The sequence below is a fragment of the Dama dama genome, chromosome 21, assembly GCF_033118175.1.
Source record: "Dama dama isolate Ldn47 chromosome 21, ASM3311817v1, whole genome shotgun sequence".
NCBI lineage: Eukaryota > Metazoa > Chordata > Mammalia > Artiodactyla > Cervidae > Dama > Dama dama.
The window spans coordinates 62,432,385-62,451,166 of record NC_083701.1 but is presented as its reverse complement, the minus strand read 5'-3'; the positions used below and the strand labels follow the sequence as shown (position 1 = coordinate 62,451,166).

The 18,782-nt window shown below is 36.9% G+C and overlaps 1 protein-coding gene across 1 annotated transcript in view; it reads right to left on the bottom strand.

The window, feature by feature from the left end:
* Positions 1-18,782, bottom strand: part of RGS22 (regulator of G protein signaling 22) — a 141,839-nt gene that overhangs the window by 32,727 nt on the left and 90,330 nt on the right. The window contains exons 15-20 of the mRNA XM_061122762.1: positions 15,672-15,866; positions 13,814-13,906; positions 11,863-12,035; positions 10,775-10,937; positions 5,303-5,461; positions 2,395-2,463 (exon numbers count right to left, since the gene is read on the bottom strand). Of these exons, the coding sequence (XP_060978745.1) occupies positions 2,395-2,463; positions 5,303-5,461; positions 10,775-10,937; positions 11,863-12,035; positions 13,814-13,906; positions 15,672-15,866 (852 nt within the window). The remainder of the gene's footprint in view (positions 1-2,394; positions 2,464-5,302; positions 5,462-10,774; positions 10,938-11,862; positions 12,036-13,813; positions 13,907-15,671; positions 15,867-18,782) is intronic.

The following is an 18,782-nucleotide window of genomic DNA, read 5'->3' as shown; positions in this document are numbered from 1 at the left end:
GTCCTGGGTGTTCATTAGAAGGACTGATGTTGAAGCTGAAACTCCAATACTTTGGCCAGCTGATGCAAAGAGCTGACTCATTTGAAAAGACCCTGATGCTGGGAAAGATTGAGGGCAGGAGGAGAAGGGGACGACAGAGGATGAGATGGTTGGATGTCATCACCGACTCGATGGAAATGGGTTTGGGTGGACCTTAGGAGTTGGTGATGGACAGGGAGGCCTGGTGTGCTGCGGTTCATGGGGTTGCAGAGAGTCGGACACGACTGAGTGACTGAACTGAACTGAGGGATTGAACCTGCGTCATAGCCATGAAAGTGCTGAGTCCTCACCACTGGACTACCAGGGGATTCTAAAATACCATGTTTTTAGGTGGGGCATCTTTATATTATTTTAATCATAAATTACTATTAATAATTAATAACAAGAAGAAATTAAACTATTAATGCATACTTTCTATGATAAACTTTCTCTGACCCAGGATTCACTTTACACAACAGAAAAGACATTATTTTACTATAAAAGCATTACTTTTATAAAGGCATTACTTATTTTATATCTTCTCAGTTTTGAAGTATATGATGTCTACTTTTCTTTATGTACTTTTATTTATTTATTTATTTCTGGCTGTGCTGGGTCTTAGTTGCTGTGAGCGGGGGCTACTCTCCAGTTACGGTGCGAAGGCTTCTCACTGCAGTGGTTTCTCCTGTTGTGGAGCGTGGGCTCTAGAGTACGCAGGCTCAGTAGTTGTGGCACGGGGGTTAGTCACTCACAGCATGTGTAATCTTTCTGGACCAGGGATCAAACCTGAGTCCTCTGCGTTGGCAGATGGGTACTTAACTGCTAGACCACCAGGGAAGTCCTATTATGTCTACTTTTTTTAACCTTGACCATTTGAGGTCACATATTCACCCCCCTTTGGCCTCTCAGATTAAAAAACATAATAGATTTTATTCAATTTACTGAATAGATTTTTTTTACATTTGATAAATTTATTTAAGTTCCCAAAATTTGAGGTTAGCCTACAACCATGCCAGGAATCATCATTCTAAAGGCAATTTTTTGGATGAACTTAAGAATTATAGTAAAATCAATGACAAATATCCATTATACATAATAAATATCCATTACTGACAATGTGTAAGCTAAGTTCCTTGAAACAGATCTTATGTGACCAACAATAAAAGTGTTTAAGAGAGCTGTGTAAAAAGTCTATGGGAACACAAAGGAAGGAGTAACTAATTTTGCCTGGGGAGTAGGGGCTTTACAGAGAAAGACTTTGAGGGTGACTTCTGAGGTGGAAACTGAAAAGTGAAGGCAACTCCAGGCAGTCTAGATGAATGGTGGTGCCTCCATAGCAGATAAAGTGAAAAGACGTCTGTCACAGTTTTAGTGAGGCACATGTGGGGTTTCAAGGACAAAAAGTTAAGACCCTCACCAGATGGTCCATATTAAAATTATAGCCCTATAAATAGGAACAACTATGTATTAGACTGGGATGTTTATTTAAAACCCACTCAACAAATAATGTTTTAAGACCTGCTTCTTAAGACACTAAAACTTAGTAATTTAACTAAAACCCATAATTTAACTAAACAGAAAATAACATAACATATAATGCACAATAATATGAAATATAAGCTCATTCTATTTAGCATTTTTAAAAATACATAAGAGGGACAAATATAAGAATATTTCTTTTGAGAAGAAAACACAGAAAAAAAGTATGTGTATCCTAACTGATACACATATTCCTCTAATAGTCCAACAGATTTTTATCTTTGCTAGATTGTAGAAGGTCACCTGGGTCTAGTTTGACATTTTATCAAGACCTGCAGAAGGATGAATACAAACAAATTTGTAGGCTCAAAGAGAAGACTGTGTTTATCATTCTTGTTAAGAAGAAAAATAGGCAATTTCTAAGAAGGTATCATATTATAGTGGTTTAAATAATCACCAAAATGACAGTTATCTTAATTCTTTTAAAGTTAAAATGTACTTCTAAATAAAGAGGATAATGTAAGATAATTTAAGTTTCTGATTCTGCTGCATATTCCTCATTCTTTTTGTGTAATCTACTCCCAGTAATATATAAATTACCACATGCTGGAAAAACAGCCTGTCTCAAAAAATCTATCACAAGCAAAATAACTAAAAATATATATTTAAAATCCAATTACACACTTCCAGAGTTGAGCAGGTCAAGGAAATCTTTAAGAAGAGGGCTCTAGTAGAATTACACTTTCCCTGAGAGTCCTTCAGCCAGTTAAGAATAGTGTCAGCATCTGGTGGCTCAGAAAGCATTATCTACAACTAAGATCTTTGTATAGGAAGGAGAAGAAAAATACTTTGACAGTTGGAACTTACAAAAGGAAGAATATAACAAATACTACTTGCCTTCCAGACTCCAATTTTCCTGTCACGCTTCTGTAGTAAAAGCTCTTCAGCTATGTCTTTAATCTGTACCTAGAAGCAAAACCAATGATTTTATCCAGTTATTCAGAATGTCCACAGTGTTGAAATCACTCACTGATTCAACAACTTTAAAAAATGCGGTAAAGGTCAGCGTGGGGGACTTCTCTGGTGGTCCAATGGTTAAGAATCCGCCTTTGAATGCAGGGGACATGGGTTTGATCCTTGGTTGGGGAACTAGGATCCCACGTGCCATGGGGCAATTAACGCTGCATGCTACTCTTAACTACTGAGCCCATACAACAACAGAAGATTCTGCATGGCACAGCTAAGACCTGATGCAATCAAAAAGAATGTTGTTTTTTTTTTTTAAAAGGTTAGTGTGGATAAGAGAGAGAACAGGAGAAAGAGGATTAAGACTTAGAAATGGAAGCCCTGCCCAGGTCCCTGGACAAGTCACTCAAATTTTCTGAAGTTTCCTCATCTGCAAAATGGAGATGATACCTGAGTGTACTGCCCCAAAGGTAGACAACTTTGAGTCACGTGGAAACTGAAGCTGGAAAGATAACTGAGACTCCCCAGATTTTTGTGCTGTTCTCCAGCCACAACTGATGGATAGCTGTGAGAAGCTGGGGCTCTGTGATGACCTGGAGGGATGGGATGGCAGGAGGGGAGGGAGGCTAGGAAGGGAGGGCAAGTATGTATAATTCTGGCCGATGTGTGTTGTTGTACGGCAAAAACCAACACAACACTGCAAACATTTTAATAGAAAGAATCAAGTTGGACTCAAAAAAAAAAAAGTACAAAAGTTACTCAATACAGGGAGAGAATACAGTAGACATTTCTTGAGGTTATTGCCTGTTCACAGTGTTTTCCATTTGGGGGAACCACCCTTGCCAACTCTGTGCTCTGTGACTCTCCTCAACCAGGAGCTGACCTAGAGAGACAGGGACTAGAATCACTGCTGCTGAGTCTCCTGGTAGCTACATGGTGAAGAAAAGATCTGAGAAGTCTTTCTGCTGAGTTCCCAGGGCAGTCCTGGCCCCTGAGCAGCTTTAGAAATAAAGCTTGGGTGTCAACTCTTCCCCTGAGTGTGTGAGATCCTCCAGCATAATTTCATTACAAATTCTTGATCTCCCTTCCCCTTTGTCTTTGCTTAAGGCTGCCAGAATCAGTGTATGCTGTTGGCCACCCAAAGAATTGCTAAGTCAGGAAGGAGCTGTAAATTGGAATAAATATTACTGTGGTAATCATAGTGAGAAAACATGGTAAACAAGATTAGTAAGCCAAATATCTTTTCACTTGGCTTTGGATGGACAATTAAGAGTCTGCAGAAGAAAGGAAATGAGGAAATCAGAATTGTCCCAAAGCTTATTTCCATGAACTTTCTGCTTAAAACAAGTCAGGTCTTCTCCCCCATACTGTCAGTTCAGTTCAGTTGCTCACTCGTGTCCGACTCTTTGCGACCCCATGAACCACAGCACGCCAGGCCTCCCTGTCCATCACCAACTCCCAGAGTTCACCCAAACCCATGTCCATTGAGTCAGTGATGCCATCCAACCATCTCATCCTCTGTCGTACCTTCTCCTGCCCTCAGTCTTTCCCAGCATCAGAGTCTTTTCAAATGAGTCAGCTCTTCACATCAGGTGACCAAAGTATTGGAGTTTCAGCTTCAGCATCAGCCCTTCCAATGAACACCCAGGACTGATCTCCTTTAGGATGGACTGGTTGGATCTCCTTGCAGTCCAAGGGACTCTCAAGAATCTTCTCCAACACCACAGTTCAAAAGCATCAATTCTTTGGTGCTCAGTTTTCTTTACAGTCCAATTCTCACATCCATACATGACCACTGGAAAAACCACAGCCTTGACCAGACTGTAAGTTCTGTGTTTCCAGCTGTACCGTGTTTTCCATAACTTAAAGTGCTCAGAAGACTAAGGATCTTTCCAGATAAGTAAGACTCAAAGTGTTTGATAAATTAAATATGGAAGGCAGTTTTTTAACATCCTTCCTGGTCAATACTAATAGCATGTGCTTTGCACACTAAACTCCAGAATTACATGTTCTTTACTCCTTGTGTTCATTTTGTAAAGATCAGGTTTGCCTGTTTTTAGATGTGATAATGACATCTAAAACTATCAAAGCAATATCTGCTTCTTATAAAATACAAACTAAACAAAGTAAAGCAACAACAACAAAAACCCTAGTTTACAAAGTAAAAATCTTTCTCACTCCCCATACCCATTCCCAGGAAGTAGATCCTTTTTGACCTTTGCTCATAAACATAAATAGAGAGAGAGAGGAGAGAGAAATGCATAGACATATATACAGATATAAGCATATATAATGGGATTGTCTTCTATGTATTGCTCTGATCCTGCTTGTTTCACTCAATAAATAATATGTTTCATCATCAGTATTTGTAGAAATCTCATTTTTATAATCTCATTTTATATGGAAATCTGCATAGTTTTCCACAGTATGGAATTATCATTATTCATTTGATTATTCCCATTTGTATATCCTTGCCCTTTTATATGAAGACTCAATAATAATATAAAAAATAATAACTATATTAAAACAATATGTGTTTGCTGTATGCCAGGCACCATTCTAAGAAACTACACATATATCATTTCCTCTTCATAACAATCTTATGAACCTATTACTCTTATTAACTCCATTTTTTTCCAAATGAGAAAACTAAGGTTTATAAAACGAAGTGTTGTACAATTAATATGTGGCAGTGTTGAGATTAAAACTTGGGAAGTCTGACCCTCAGCTCTTAACCACTATGCCATAATAGCACAATAGCTGAGTCAACAGGTATGCACATTTAATGTTTTGAGAGGTGCTGTCAATTGCTATCCCAAGTTTATATTAACTTATATACCTTTATCTTTTGACGTGCTGCAAACTGTTCACTTGCAAGAAACAATGGCAACCACACATTTTCTAGTCTATTTAGGACATGCTTCTGAATTTCAATTAGAACGGCTGCATCAAGTTGCTCATGGAGAATCTTTCCCCAGCCACCACTTAAATTCATTATCTAAGAAAGAAAAAATGAAACAAACTTCTGTATAAGCAAAGAAATGCTAATGGTCATTAATTTATTCATTCACCCCAAAACCATATGCTGAGCCCATGACAGGTGCCAAAATTTTCATTTTCTATAAAATAGCTCCTGGCTTTATTGTATATAGTAAAGACAGATAACTCCCCTAATATCAAACAGAGAATTGTGGTTTATGTGATGGTTGTTTTAGAGGTATGATTTTGCTAATTTAGTCTTGTTTCAACGGACACAGGGATTTGTATCCTGTGTGACAACTGCAAGGCCATTTTTTTCTCTATGGCTTCAATTTCCTCAACTATAAAGTAAGGCCATTAGTCTTTTAGTTTTCTAAGTTCTCTTCTAGGTTGAATATTCTATGAATCTCTGCTTCTACTCAAATGGACTTCTTTGAGAAGGCATTTTCTTTTGTTTAAGAAAAATAAGGCATTACTTCATTAAGAGACAAACAACTCAGGTATTATAAATGTGCGTATTACCAATAAGTACTGGGTTGGAGACAGTGGAATGATGATGGTGGTAGCAATGTAGGGCTGTTCCAACAACTTCAAAGAAGAAAACAGAGATGATAGAAAGTAGAAAAAGGCCAGGTTGCACAGACAATAGTCGCTGACTTGCATCAATAGCCCTTTTATAAGACACAATTTCTCTGTAGCCAAAATCATCTACAAAATTACTGGTTTCAACAATACTAATGGCCATAAAATTAATTAATTAAAAAATACTAATGGCCATTTCCTACTAGAAATCATTGTGGTTTTTACCTGTTTCTGTGTACATATCACTTAAAATTGGTGAGTTGTTTGCACAGAGGAAGAAAAATTGGACTCCTCATTGGAAAAATTATCTCATCTTAGCTCTCCTTTTATTAATGAGATTAAATCCTAATAATAGTTTTATATAAAAACAAAAGAGAAACTCTCTTCACCATCTTTTAATAATAATTATCAAAGAGTATAAACAATAATATGGTTTCTGTATAAAAATAAGAAAAGAGAATAAAAGACTACTTTGCTAATCAAACTGCAAACTGGTCACACAACTAAAATTAGAACTAGCATAGTCTATATAAAACATAAAGTGATACAGGTATCCTTAAGTATAAAATAGGCAAATAAAATGAAAGACAAAGGTGAGGAAGAAGAGTCATTTGGAAAACTCTTCTGTAATAAGTCCAACCATTTGCTATGACAGCAATGGGTGACTTTTGCCATTGCATTTTTAATTCTTAGCAAGTTTTACTATGGAAGGTTCACACAGTAGCATCAGATACCATGAAACCTCATGCAATGCAGCACAAGCCAAATAGAAAACAAACACTTTCCATGTGTTTATTTCATACTTATGCTTATTGAGATACTCCCAGCCATTTTTGCTAATACATCCCAGATTTGTATCTCAGGGAACCAAAGGCAAGACATTTTTCTTAAGGTTGCTAAATTCTAGAATTTCTTCTCTCACTTACTCCCAAGAACTTTTGTTTATTTTCCCCTCAAATATCTAGATTTTAAACTTGGTGTGCCCTACTTGTGAATACCTCTGAATTTTTCTCTAATTTACTGAATTAATCTGAGGTTCTTTTTTTTTTTTCCCTTAACAAACGTATGCCATTATGGTTGTGATCCACACAGTCAAAGGCTTTGGCATAGTCAATAAAGCAGAAGTAGATGTTTTTCTGGAACTCTCTTCCTTTTTCTGTGATCCAACGGATGTTGGCAATTTGATCTCTGGTTCCTCTGCCTTTTCTAAATCCAGCTTGAACATTTGGAAGTTCATGGTTCCTGTACTGTTGAAGCCTGGCTTGGAGAATTTTGAGCATTACTTTACTACCATATGAGATGAGTGGAACTGTGCAGTAATTTGAGCATTCTTTGGTATTGCCTTTCTTTGGGACTGGAATGAAGACTGACCTTTTCCAGTCCTGCGGACCCTGCTGAGTTTTCCAAATTTGCTGGCATATTGACTGCAGCACTTTCACAGGATCATCTTTTAAAATTTGAAACAGCTCAACTGGAATGCCATCACCTCCACTAGCTTTGTTCATAGTGATGCTTCCCAAGGCCCACTTGACTTCACATTCCAGAATGTCTGGCTCTAAGTGAGTGATCACACCATCATGATTATCTGGGTCATGAAGATTTTTTTGTACAATTCTTCTGTGTATTCTTGCCACCTCTTCTTAGTATCTTCTGCTTCTGTTAGGTCCATACCATTTCTGTCCTTTATCGAACCCATCTTTGCATGAAATGTTCCCTTGGTATCTCTAATTTCCTTGAGGAGATCTATATTCTTTCCCATTCTATTGTTTTCCTCTATTTCTTTGCATTGATCACTGAGGAAGGCTTTCTTATCTCTCCTTGTTATTCTTTGGAACTCTGCATTCAAATGAGTATATCTTTCCTTTTCTCCTTTGCCTTTAGCCTCTCTTCTTTTCACAGCTATTTGTAAGGCCTCCTCAGACAACCATTTTGCCTTTTGGCATTTTTTTTCTTGGGGATGGTCTTGATCTCTGACTCCTGTACAGTGTCACAAACCTCTGTCCATTCGTCTTTAGGCACTCTGTCTAACAGATCTAATCCCTTGAATCTATTTCTCACTTCCACTGTAAGGGATTTGATTTAGCTCATACCCGAATGGTCCAATGGTTTTCCCTATTTTCTTCAATTTAACTCTGAATTTGGAAATAAGGAGTTCATGATCTGAGCCACAGTCAGCTCCTAGTCTTGTTTTTGCTGACTGTATAGAGCTTTTCCGTCTTTGGCTGCAAAGAATATAATCAATCTGATTTCGGTATTGACCATCTGGTGATGTCCATGTGTAGAGTCTTCTCTTGTGTTGTTGGAAGAGGGTGTTTGCTATGACCAGTGCGTTCTCTTGGCAAAATTCTATTAGCCTTTGCCCTGCTTCATTCTGTACTCCAAGGCCGAATTTGCCTGTTACTCCAGGTATTAACTTCCTACTTTTGCATTCCAGTCCCCGGTAATGAAAAAGACATCTTTTTTGGGTATTAGTTCTAGAAGATCTTGTAGGTCCTTCATAGAACCATTCAACTTCAGCACTGGTTGGGGCATAGACGTGGATCACTGTGATAGTGAATGGTTTGCTTTGGAAACGAATAGAGATCTTTCTATGGTTTCTGAAATTGCATCCAAATACTGCATTTTGGACTCCTTTGACTGTGTGGATCACAACAAACTGTGGAAAATTCTGAAAGAGATGGGAATGCCAGACCACCTGACCTGCCTCTTGAGAAATCTGTATGCAGGTCAGGAAGCAACAGTTAGAACTGGACATGGAACAACAGACTGGTTTCAAAGTATGAAAGGAGTACATCAAGGCTGTATATTGTCAACCTGCTTATTTAACTTATATGCAGAGTACATCATGAGAAACCCTGGGCTGGAGGAAGCATAAGCTGGAATCAAGACTGTCGGGAGAAATATCAATAACCTCAGATATGCAGATGACACCACCCTCATGGCAGAAAGTGAAGAGGAACTGAAGAGCCTATTGATGAAAGTGAAAGAGGAGAGTGAAAGAATTGACTTAAAACTCAACATGCAGAAAACTAAGATCATGGCATCTGGTCCCATCACTTCATGGGAAATAGATGGGGAAACAGTGGAAACAGTGGCTGACTTTATTTTGGGGGACTCCAAAATCACTGCAGATGGTGACTGCAGCCATGAAATTAAAAGATGATTACTCCTTGGAAGAAAAGTTATGACCAACCTAGATAGCATATTAAAAAGCAGAGACATTACTTTGCCAACAAAGGTCCATCTAGTCAAAGCTGTGGTTTTTCCAGTAGTCATGTATGGATGTGAGAGCTGGACTATAAAGAAAGCTGAGCACCAAAGAACTGATGTTTTTAATTGTGGTGTTGGAGAAGACTCTTCAGAGTCCCTTTGGACTGCAAGGAGATCCAACCAGTCAATCCTAAAGGAAATCAGTCCTGATTATTCACTGGAAGGACTGATGCTGAAGCTGAAAGTCCAATATTTTGGCCACCTGATGTGAAGAACTGACTCATGGGAAAAGACCATGATGCTGGGAAACATTGAAGGCATGAGGAGAAGGGGACGACAGAGGATGAGATGGTTGGATGGCATCACCGACTCAATGGACATGAGTTTGAGTAAACTTCGGGAGTTGGTGATAGACAGGCAAGACTGGCGTACTACAGTCCATGGGGTCGCAAACCGTCAGACACAACTCAGCGACTGAACTGAACTGATGCCATTATGATATAGGGCTTCCATGATAGCTCAGTTGGTAAAGAATCCACCTGCAATGCAGAAGACCCTGGGTTATTCCTGGGTCAGGAAGATCCGCTGGAGAAGCGATAGGCTACCCACTCCAGTATTCTTGGGCTTCCCTGGTGGCTCAGTTGGTAAAGAATCTGCCTGCAATCTGGGAGACCTGGGTTGGATCCCTGGGAATCCCGGATCGTAATTAATTATGAACAATGCATTATGGTATGCATTGTTTTAAACTATGAAAATAAAGAAATCAAATGCTGTACATTTGATCTAGCAAACTTCTAGTACTAGCAAACTTCAAGTTAAATAAATTATGACACTTAATTTTATATTTCAAAGTCATTAAAATTGAGCCATATCTCATGTATCAATTACATGAACACTCAAACCCACTGCTGAATCCCAACCTAACATTTTTACTGTAAATAATGACACTGTACAGTTATTAATAAGTTGTGATTAAGGCCTTATGATTTTGGCTCAACAAAATGGCAAATCTATGTTCCTGGTCAATAGAAATAGTTTTGGAAGACAATTAAATGGCAAACAGGATTTTTCAAAGATTGATTATGTTTTGAGCAATTTCAGTTTGAGAAGAACAGAAAAGAGGTGGAGATGAGGCTTAACGGCTACTAATGGCTGTTTTTCTGCCTACTGAAAGATGCAAGGACTTTGTTCACCTTGTTTACCATTTATCCTGGGCACCTAGAACAGTGTCTAGCATATCGCAGGCACCCATATTTGCTGAATGAATGGGTGAGTAGATAAATAAAAGTTATTTTTATTCAATAAATCACCTTAATAAATAACAAAGTTTTAATAATATATAATACTTTAGTATTAAAGTATCTCCCACATTGCAGACACTTGTAGATTATTATGAACACCTAAAAAAAGATATCAGAAGTATCTAACTAATAAGTCATAAAAGCAAAAGAAAAATGATGACTTTCAGGTTGTTAACAAACAGAAATAAATTACTGGTTTTCATACTTAAAATGTAGAAAATATGCTTCCATGTTGATACCTGGTCCTGTTGAGACACAGAAGCTGGACTGTTGGGCCCAAAGAAATATTTTTTATTGAGGTATTTGTTTTTAATATATATAGATTTTGCCTCCCTTTGCTTTCGATCTCTATAAGTTATTCTTCGGAACTGTTCAATGTCTGTCCAGCACATAAGGTCCATGCTAAAATGAAAACAAAATACAGCCCATCTTATTTCTTTCTTTCAATTCTGTTAAACACCAAACAAGTAGTTGATCTGACAGAACCTAGAAATGCTCTGTTGAGTAGTTAACACAGCTGATTAGATCATGGAACTAATGAGTACAATACTGTGTCCCGTCCTGGCTAAATATATATGTGAATACAAGGAATACTGGGACCAGGAAAGACTCTACCACCATACTGGTAGGGTCTCAGAGTTCTTCCATTAATGATGGACTAGTATTATCAATTTCAAAGATGGAAACATTCCCACATATTGCATATCTATTTGGCAACATGTTAAATTTAGAATAATTATCATCACAAAAAAGGGAGACTATGTATGAGAAATTTGGCTCCCAGGTCTAGCCAGCTTTTCCTAACTTGGGAGAAAATTATTGGAGAAATATATGATGAATACTTCACTTTATATTAGCCAAATGTGTCATAAGATTCTATGCAGGACTACAATGCTTCATTTATGTATTAACTAACAAAAGCCACAAAACAGTACAGTAATTTTAATAGCTTAGTGAAATACAAAAGAGAAGCTCCTCAGAACTAGTAATCAGAGCACTTGTCTAGAAAAACACAAAAGAAAGAAACATCAGAATAGGAAAAAATGAAACATACTGGTGTTTTAATTTAGTCAACGCTAAAAGTATCAACAAATATTGTTTGACCACTCAAAATAATATTCTGGAGGCTATTATCAAAATACAATTCCCAACAAAAAGTTAACCATACAGGTTTCAGATAACTATGCTCATTAATTTTTACTGAAATGGGTAAAACCAAGCATCAAATCATTTTTATCATATGTTGAATCAAAACAAGCAGCTGAAAAAATAAGTAGCTTAGAAAATTATTTTAAGAGAGAAATTTTAAAATGGTTATGTTTCTCACCTTGAAGAATGAGCCTCAAGAAACTGACGGAAATGCTCAAACTCCAGTTTGTTGTTAAGCAGTTCATTAAAATTAAAATGCCTATATTCTTCGGGAACCATATTCCAGTATTCTGTTTTTTTAGAGACATGAGGAAGTGGTGAAATACCAGTTCCAATTTCACAAGTAGCGTCCTAGTGAAATAATACTTTTCATAAAAATCTCTTAAATACAACAAATTACTTTCCAAAGTTAAAGATAAACCAATAAAAATTAATTATCAGGCCAATGGCATTTATCAATTCAATGGTAGAACGGGGTAAAGAGTCTAGACTGTGATTCTAACACATCAAATTCTGTTCTGGTCCTTTCCAATATATTCCCTTCTTTTCAGGAACATTAGTAAACATTTAGTATACCCTTGCTTATAAAATATTAACCTTACTATTTTTGTTGGTATGGAAGTAGTATGTCTTTTGTAATAAAAAGAAACAAAAAGCATACATGGTACTACCATTCAGAGATAACCACCACAAACATTTTTATGTGTATCCATTTGGTCTTGTTTTTATACATAACATAATTTACTAAATATGGAAATAGGACTATACAACTATGTGTGGTTTTGTAACTTGGTTCTTTTCCTTAATAATATATCATGAATATAAAACATTATTTTACCTATAAAATTTTTTAAGTTATAGAGTAATACAAGATACTTTAGATGTAATCACCCTCATAGAACAGTCAATTGTAAGGTATTTTTAAGACCTCTGATGCTTCATGAACAGTTTATAAGCCCTTCATGTCAAAAAGCTAGAGAGGCTTATTCTTTAGAAATCCTTCCTATGTAACTCACTGAATAATTAATTCACTTTCCTACTTCCTATATTTAAAAATTTTTGATAGGTAGAATATTATGAATAATATCATAAGTTTAAAAAAAATTTTAAGATATAACTTTATAATATACTATCTTTATGAATTTTTATGTATCCTTTCCAGATATTAATTAGTAGAATTTCAAATAAATAATTTCTGTATTTATAAGGCAAAATCATGAATACACTTAAAAAATAACTTTACTGTCTGTGTAAAAGTTTAAAAGAATAAAGATTTCAGATAGGTATAAAGTAAAGTAAAGGTATAAAGATTTAAAGTAAAGTAAAAAATCATCTGAAACCTTATCACTCACAGCTAACTATCTTTAACATTTTGATGAACATTTTTCCAGATAGCTCTCTTTGCATATATGTATACAAGTAGAAATGCATGTATAATTTTATATGAATAGCAGTGTTTGTTCATACCAGTGTTTGTTCCCCACATATTTATATAATAACATGTCTTCGGCATTTTCCATGTCAACAAATATGAATCTAAACTGTCATTTTTATGTAGGTACACACATTTAATCTTACGGCCTTATGGATCTATCATGGCTTACTTAGATAACCACAAATTTGCAAATTTATATATCAAAATAACACCTGACTATTGCAGTCAATCCTATGATCTTTTTATTGACTCTGTTAAAGCCTTTCCATATTTTTCTTCTTGTTTTGCTTATTGCTGTCACACAACACTTCCTTTTCTGTTTGGAAAACTCAAGTTAATTCTTTTTGTGACTTGACAACAAGTAGAGTTGCTGCCATACAGAAAATAGCCAGTAACATCCAAAGGAATATAACGTGGCTTGACGACTCTAAGGCAAATGAGTATCTTGGCTCCCTACACGACTTCACCTGCTTTCTTTTTCTGGCTTTGTTGTTAAACAACATGTCAATAAAATGTGATACCTGTCATATGCAGCATGTTAGGCAAGGCAGCAGAAAATGGAACTGCCTGCCCCCTACTTTATCATACACGATCTCCTCAATAAATGATCCCTATTCCCACACACCACCAATACATGCAGTGATAATCCTCTCCAGGTTAAAATGCTTGTTTTTCTAAGTAGAGAGTTTCTTACCTCAGCTTTCTTGAAAACCGTCTCTTTATGCAAAGCTTGTAGCTTTCTCAAGTATGTGGAATCTAGCTGTCGCGTTTCTTCCACCAGCTCCACCTATAATAAAACAATAATAAAGTTTGTAACATCAAAAGAATGTGCATTATGAAAAAGTGGGGAAAGAATGCACAATTTGCCAATAACAGTGGGCTAAAAAACAAATACACTTGCCAATAAAGTAAGTTAGTTTGGAGGCAAAAGCAGGAAGACTCAATAGTGAAAAACATTAGTTACAGCAAAGTCAGACTACAAATGCACATGATAAAACAGAAGATGCATAATTTCTATGTAATGATGTAATGCCACCAAAGATCATTCCTCCTTTCTGGATACCCCGTGTGAAATGACAGACAATGCAAACACATCGGGTGGATCACATTCCCAGCTTCTATTCATTATAATGGGATAACAGTCATGAAGATAGGCACTGCTAGCTTTAGGGGACCAAATAATCTATAGTATAACAAAACAATGATGGGACTCTACCCCATCATGAAATTAAACCTCACAGTAGGACTCAGTCTTCAGTGTGTATACTGCACTGCTTTATACGGTCAGGAGAACAAGATCATTTTCCATTTCTCTACTGCCGGCAAGAATCCGTTTGGCTGACTGAGAACTTCCTGTACTTAATATTTAATTTTGGTTAAATCTCCTTGCTCATCCTTTTTGGGAAAGGGTCCACATAATCCAGTCAGCCGAACTTTTAGAGAGGTCCTTTGGGCTGAATTTAAGAAGCTTGTAGAATTAAGAGAAATTTACTTTTCCTTTAAAAAAAAGAGCGTATAATTTGTCCCAGGCATTTCATAAGAATCACGGCTAATGCCAAAACTTCTTGATATTAGGGAAGTTAGCTACAATTCTAAATTACTTTTGTCATCGTGGGACCATATCTCAGATTCATTTTCCTCTATACCAAATACTGTATTTAAATCATGACTGGAGAGAATTTTTCAAAAATTTCATATGATATCCCAATATTCCTAGTGTAAAATATGCATTTCTGTGGTAGAAAGGATGCAAATGTTAATTTTTCAGGACAAAAAGAAATCAGGAATGAAAATTTCATTATTTTGGTCAATGAATTTAATAAGCCATTGTGTTGTATTCATTTTAATTCAATAAGGTAAGGGTATATGCAGTAACTTAATATTAAAAATACCCACAAATGGCTTTCATTTGTGATTCAAACTAAACATTTAAAGAAATTTTTCCACCCATCAGTAAGAATAGTGAAAATATTCAAGCACCTAGACTTAAAATCAGCTCTTTTGGAATGAAAAAAGGTGTGTTGGCACTTTTCTCAAATCAAGCAGTCTGACCTGATGAACATCTGAGAGTGCTTTAAGTCACAGAATGTGTTTTCCACAATACATATGGAATGTTTACATTTTCCATGGGTGTAGTATTTACTGTAACTCATCCAGAATAAAAATACACAGGCTCCTTCCATTAATCAAAATTTAAAGCCGCTGCTGAGAAATGACAAGAAATGACAAAACTAGTATATTATCATGGCACATTTTACTGGTTCACAAGAATCCAAAACTCAGATTTTTCTCTGCTGACATATTTGTAGACAGAATTAAAAATGACATCAATTTTCGTATTTTGTTAGGAGACAATAGGGAAATGGGGAAAAACTAATTTAATCAGTACTTTCCCTGCCCCAAATTTGTGTCTGCCCAAATCTTAACTCTGAGTTCCTGGCCCATGTGAGACCTTTTTCAGCTTTCCTCTCCTGTAAGTTAACAATGTTGCCTATCATCAGTTTTGCAGTAAACCTGAATTGTTTAAACACAGTTGATCAGTGCCACGATACCTTTCTGTAAGCAACTTGGTCTGATTTTATCATCTTTGTCCAAGGCTCAAGAAGGAGGAGGAGGATATATTCTTCTGCTGCATCAAAAAGGTCTTCAAATGGTGGTTGTATTTTCATATAAATTTCTCTTTTCTTTTCCTGTTGAAGTCCAATGTCAAGAGTGGCTGAAGGAGCAATGTATGTGGCAAAAAGATACTAAGGGAGAAGGGGGAGAAAGGAGAGAATATTGGAAGAAATCATATGGTTAGTAGATTCCTCAGCAAGGGCATTTTACAAAAGGTAAGAGAAGGCAAACTAGCTCAAGTAATTTCTTTCTTGAAAGAATGTGTACCCAATCAAAAAATGGGCCAAAGAACTAAACAGACATTTCTCCAAAGAAGACATACAGATGGCTAACAAACACATGAAAAGATGCTCAACATCACTCATTATTAGAGAAATGCAAATCAAAACCACAATGAGGTACCATTACACGCCAGTCAGGATGACTGCTATCCAAAAGTCTACAAGCAATAAATGCTGGAGAGGGTGTGGAGAAAAGGGAACCCTCTTACACTGTTGGTGGGAATGCAAACTAGTACAGCCGCTATGGAAAACAGTGTGGAGATTCCTTAAAAAACTGGAAATAGAACTGCCATATGACCCAGCAATCCCACTTCTGGGCATACACACTGAGGAAACCAGATCTGAAAGAGACACGTGCACCCCAATGTTCATCGCAGCACTGTTTATAATAGCCAGGACATGGAAGCAACCTAGATGCCCATCAGCAGATGAATGGATAAGGAAGCTGTGGTACATATACACCATGGAATATTACTCAGCCATTAAAAAGAATTCATTTGAACCAGTCCTAATGAGATGGATGAAGCTGGAGCCCATTATACAGAGTGAAGTAAGCCAGAAAGATAAAGAACATTACAGCATACTGACACATGTATATGGAATTTAGAAAGGTGATAACGATAACCCTATATGCAGAACAGAAAAAGAGACACAGAAATACAGAACAGACTTTTGAACTTTGTGGGAGAATGTGAGGGTGGGATATTTCAAAAGAACAGCATGTATGCTATCTATGGTGAAACAGATCACCAGCCCAGGTGGGATGCACGAGACAAGTGCTCGAGCCTGGTGCACTGGGAAGACCCAGAGGAATCGGGTGGAGAGGGAGGTGGGAGGGGGGATCGGGATTGGGAATACATGTAAATCCATGGCTGATTCATATCAATGTATGACAAAACCCACTGGAAAAAAAAAAAAATAAAAGTAAAAAAAAACAAAAAACAAACAAAAAAAGAATGTGTAAAACTACTTAAGACAAAGCAAAGACTTTGCTTTTCATTTTCTTTTCCTATTTCTTTGTTGGCAATTAGTCAACCAGTCAGTGGATCTTGTATAAGAGTACATGACTTGAATATTCCATTTTTTTCTCAGGTTACTACTATGTGTTATTATGATGGATTTTGGGTTATACACCTCCTTTTTTGCCTATGTTCATGACATTTCTAACACATTTGTGCTACTTTACAAAGTTGTTTGAAATGCTATTTTGGAAAAAAGAAGCAAGAATACACCAGGGCTGAAAACTGGCCATCAGTCTTCTAGCTCTAGAGACCCGACAGACTACCCGCCTCACCCAACTGAGATGCACTCTCCATTTGGTGTCCAATGCTGGTGGACATATTGTTCTTTCAGTCTTATATATTTACCCTAGCCCATGCACCTTTTCTGCTTGATAAACTCTGAATTATTCTTTAAAAACTGATATGGATTTATCCTCTTCCAGGAACACTTCACTCATATCCTTCTCTCAAGATCATACTTTCTATTAGGACACCTATCACACTACAATGCAATTATATATTTATGTGTCTTCTCTTCTAGGACAAGGTCCTTGAGGGCAAATATTGTAGCTTAGTTTTCTGTGATTTTCCAACACCTAAAACTGTTCTTGGTAGAGAGTGGATGCTATAAATGTACTGATTCCACAGAAAAGACTAATCATTTTTGTCTTAGAATGGGGAAGGAAAAGGTTCAGGAACCCTTCCAAGAGAAAAATAAGCTTCTTCCTTAATCTTTAATATGAATCTTTAAAATGAGTTGGAGTAAGTCAGACAAGAGAAGGGAGTTGATGATGGATAATTCTAGAAGAAGAAAAACATGGCCCAAGGCATGGAGATCTGAGTAAGTTTTATAACCTATGGAGAGAATCTAGGCTTCAAGTAGATAACTGGCTAAAGGAAAGAGGAGGAGAAGGGGGCAAGAGAGGATGAGATGGTTGGATGATATCACCGACTCAACAGACATGAGTTTGAACACACTGCGAGAGTTAGCGAAGGACAGGGAAGCCTGGTGTGCTACAGTCCACGGGGTCGCAAAGAGTTGGACATGACTTAGTGAATGAACCACAACAAATGAAAGAGGTAGAATAAGAGAGGATGCTATAAAGGGAGATAGGCTCCAGAGCATGGATATGATCTGTTATCTTTTGGTACTTTGAATTTTTACCTGAAGATATAAAATGAGGAATCTCTGAGGAGTGACATTATTAAGTACGAATTATAGAAACAAATCACTGTGATATCATATGGATGAAAAGGCTTGAGTAGATCAAAATTTAAGGCAGCTTGGAAGTTAAAAATTTTAATAGCCAGACCAAAAATTACAGGCCACCTTCATCTCTTACTTGCTTTTTTGCAATAGCCTCCTAACTGGTCCTCTCAGGTTCTGCTTCGCTTCCTTATGGTCTTTTCTGACCACAGCAAACAGAGAAATTCTTTTGTGTATCACTCCTCCATTCAAACTCTCAGTGACTTCCGATCTCACAAGTACAGCAGCTAAAGTCCTTATAAGTACCTATAATTAGAGTCTGGGGACGTTTCTCAGTGCTGAGAAGACAGGGATTATAGTTCGGGACCTGCCAGTGGGGAAGGCCCTGTAAACACCACAGGCTCTCAAAACATTCTAAGAGCAAGGGTGGGCCAGATACACACTCTGGCCTAGAGTCTTTAAAGTGCCGAGTGAAAATAACTGCTAACCTGTAATTCTATACCTAGGAAAAAGTACCCTTCTAAAATGAAAATAAAGATGTCGTAAGTCAATAAACAA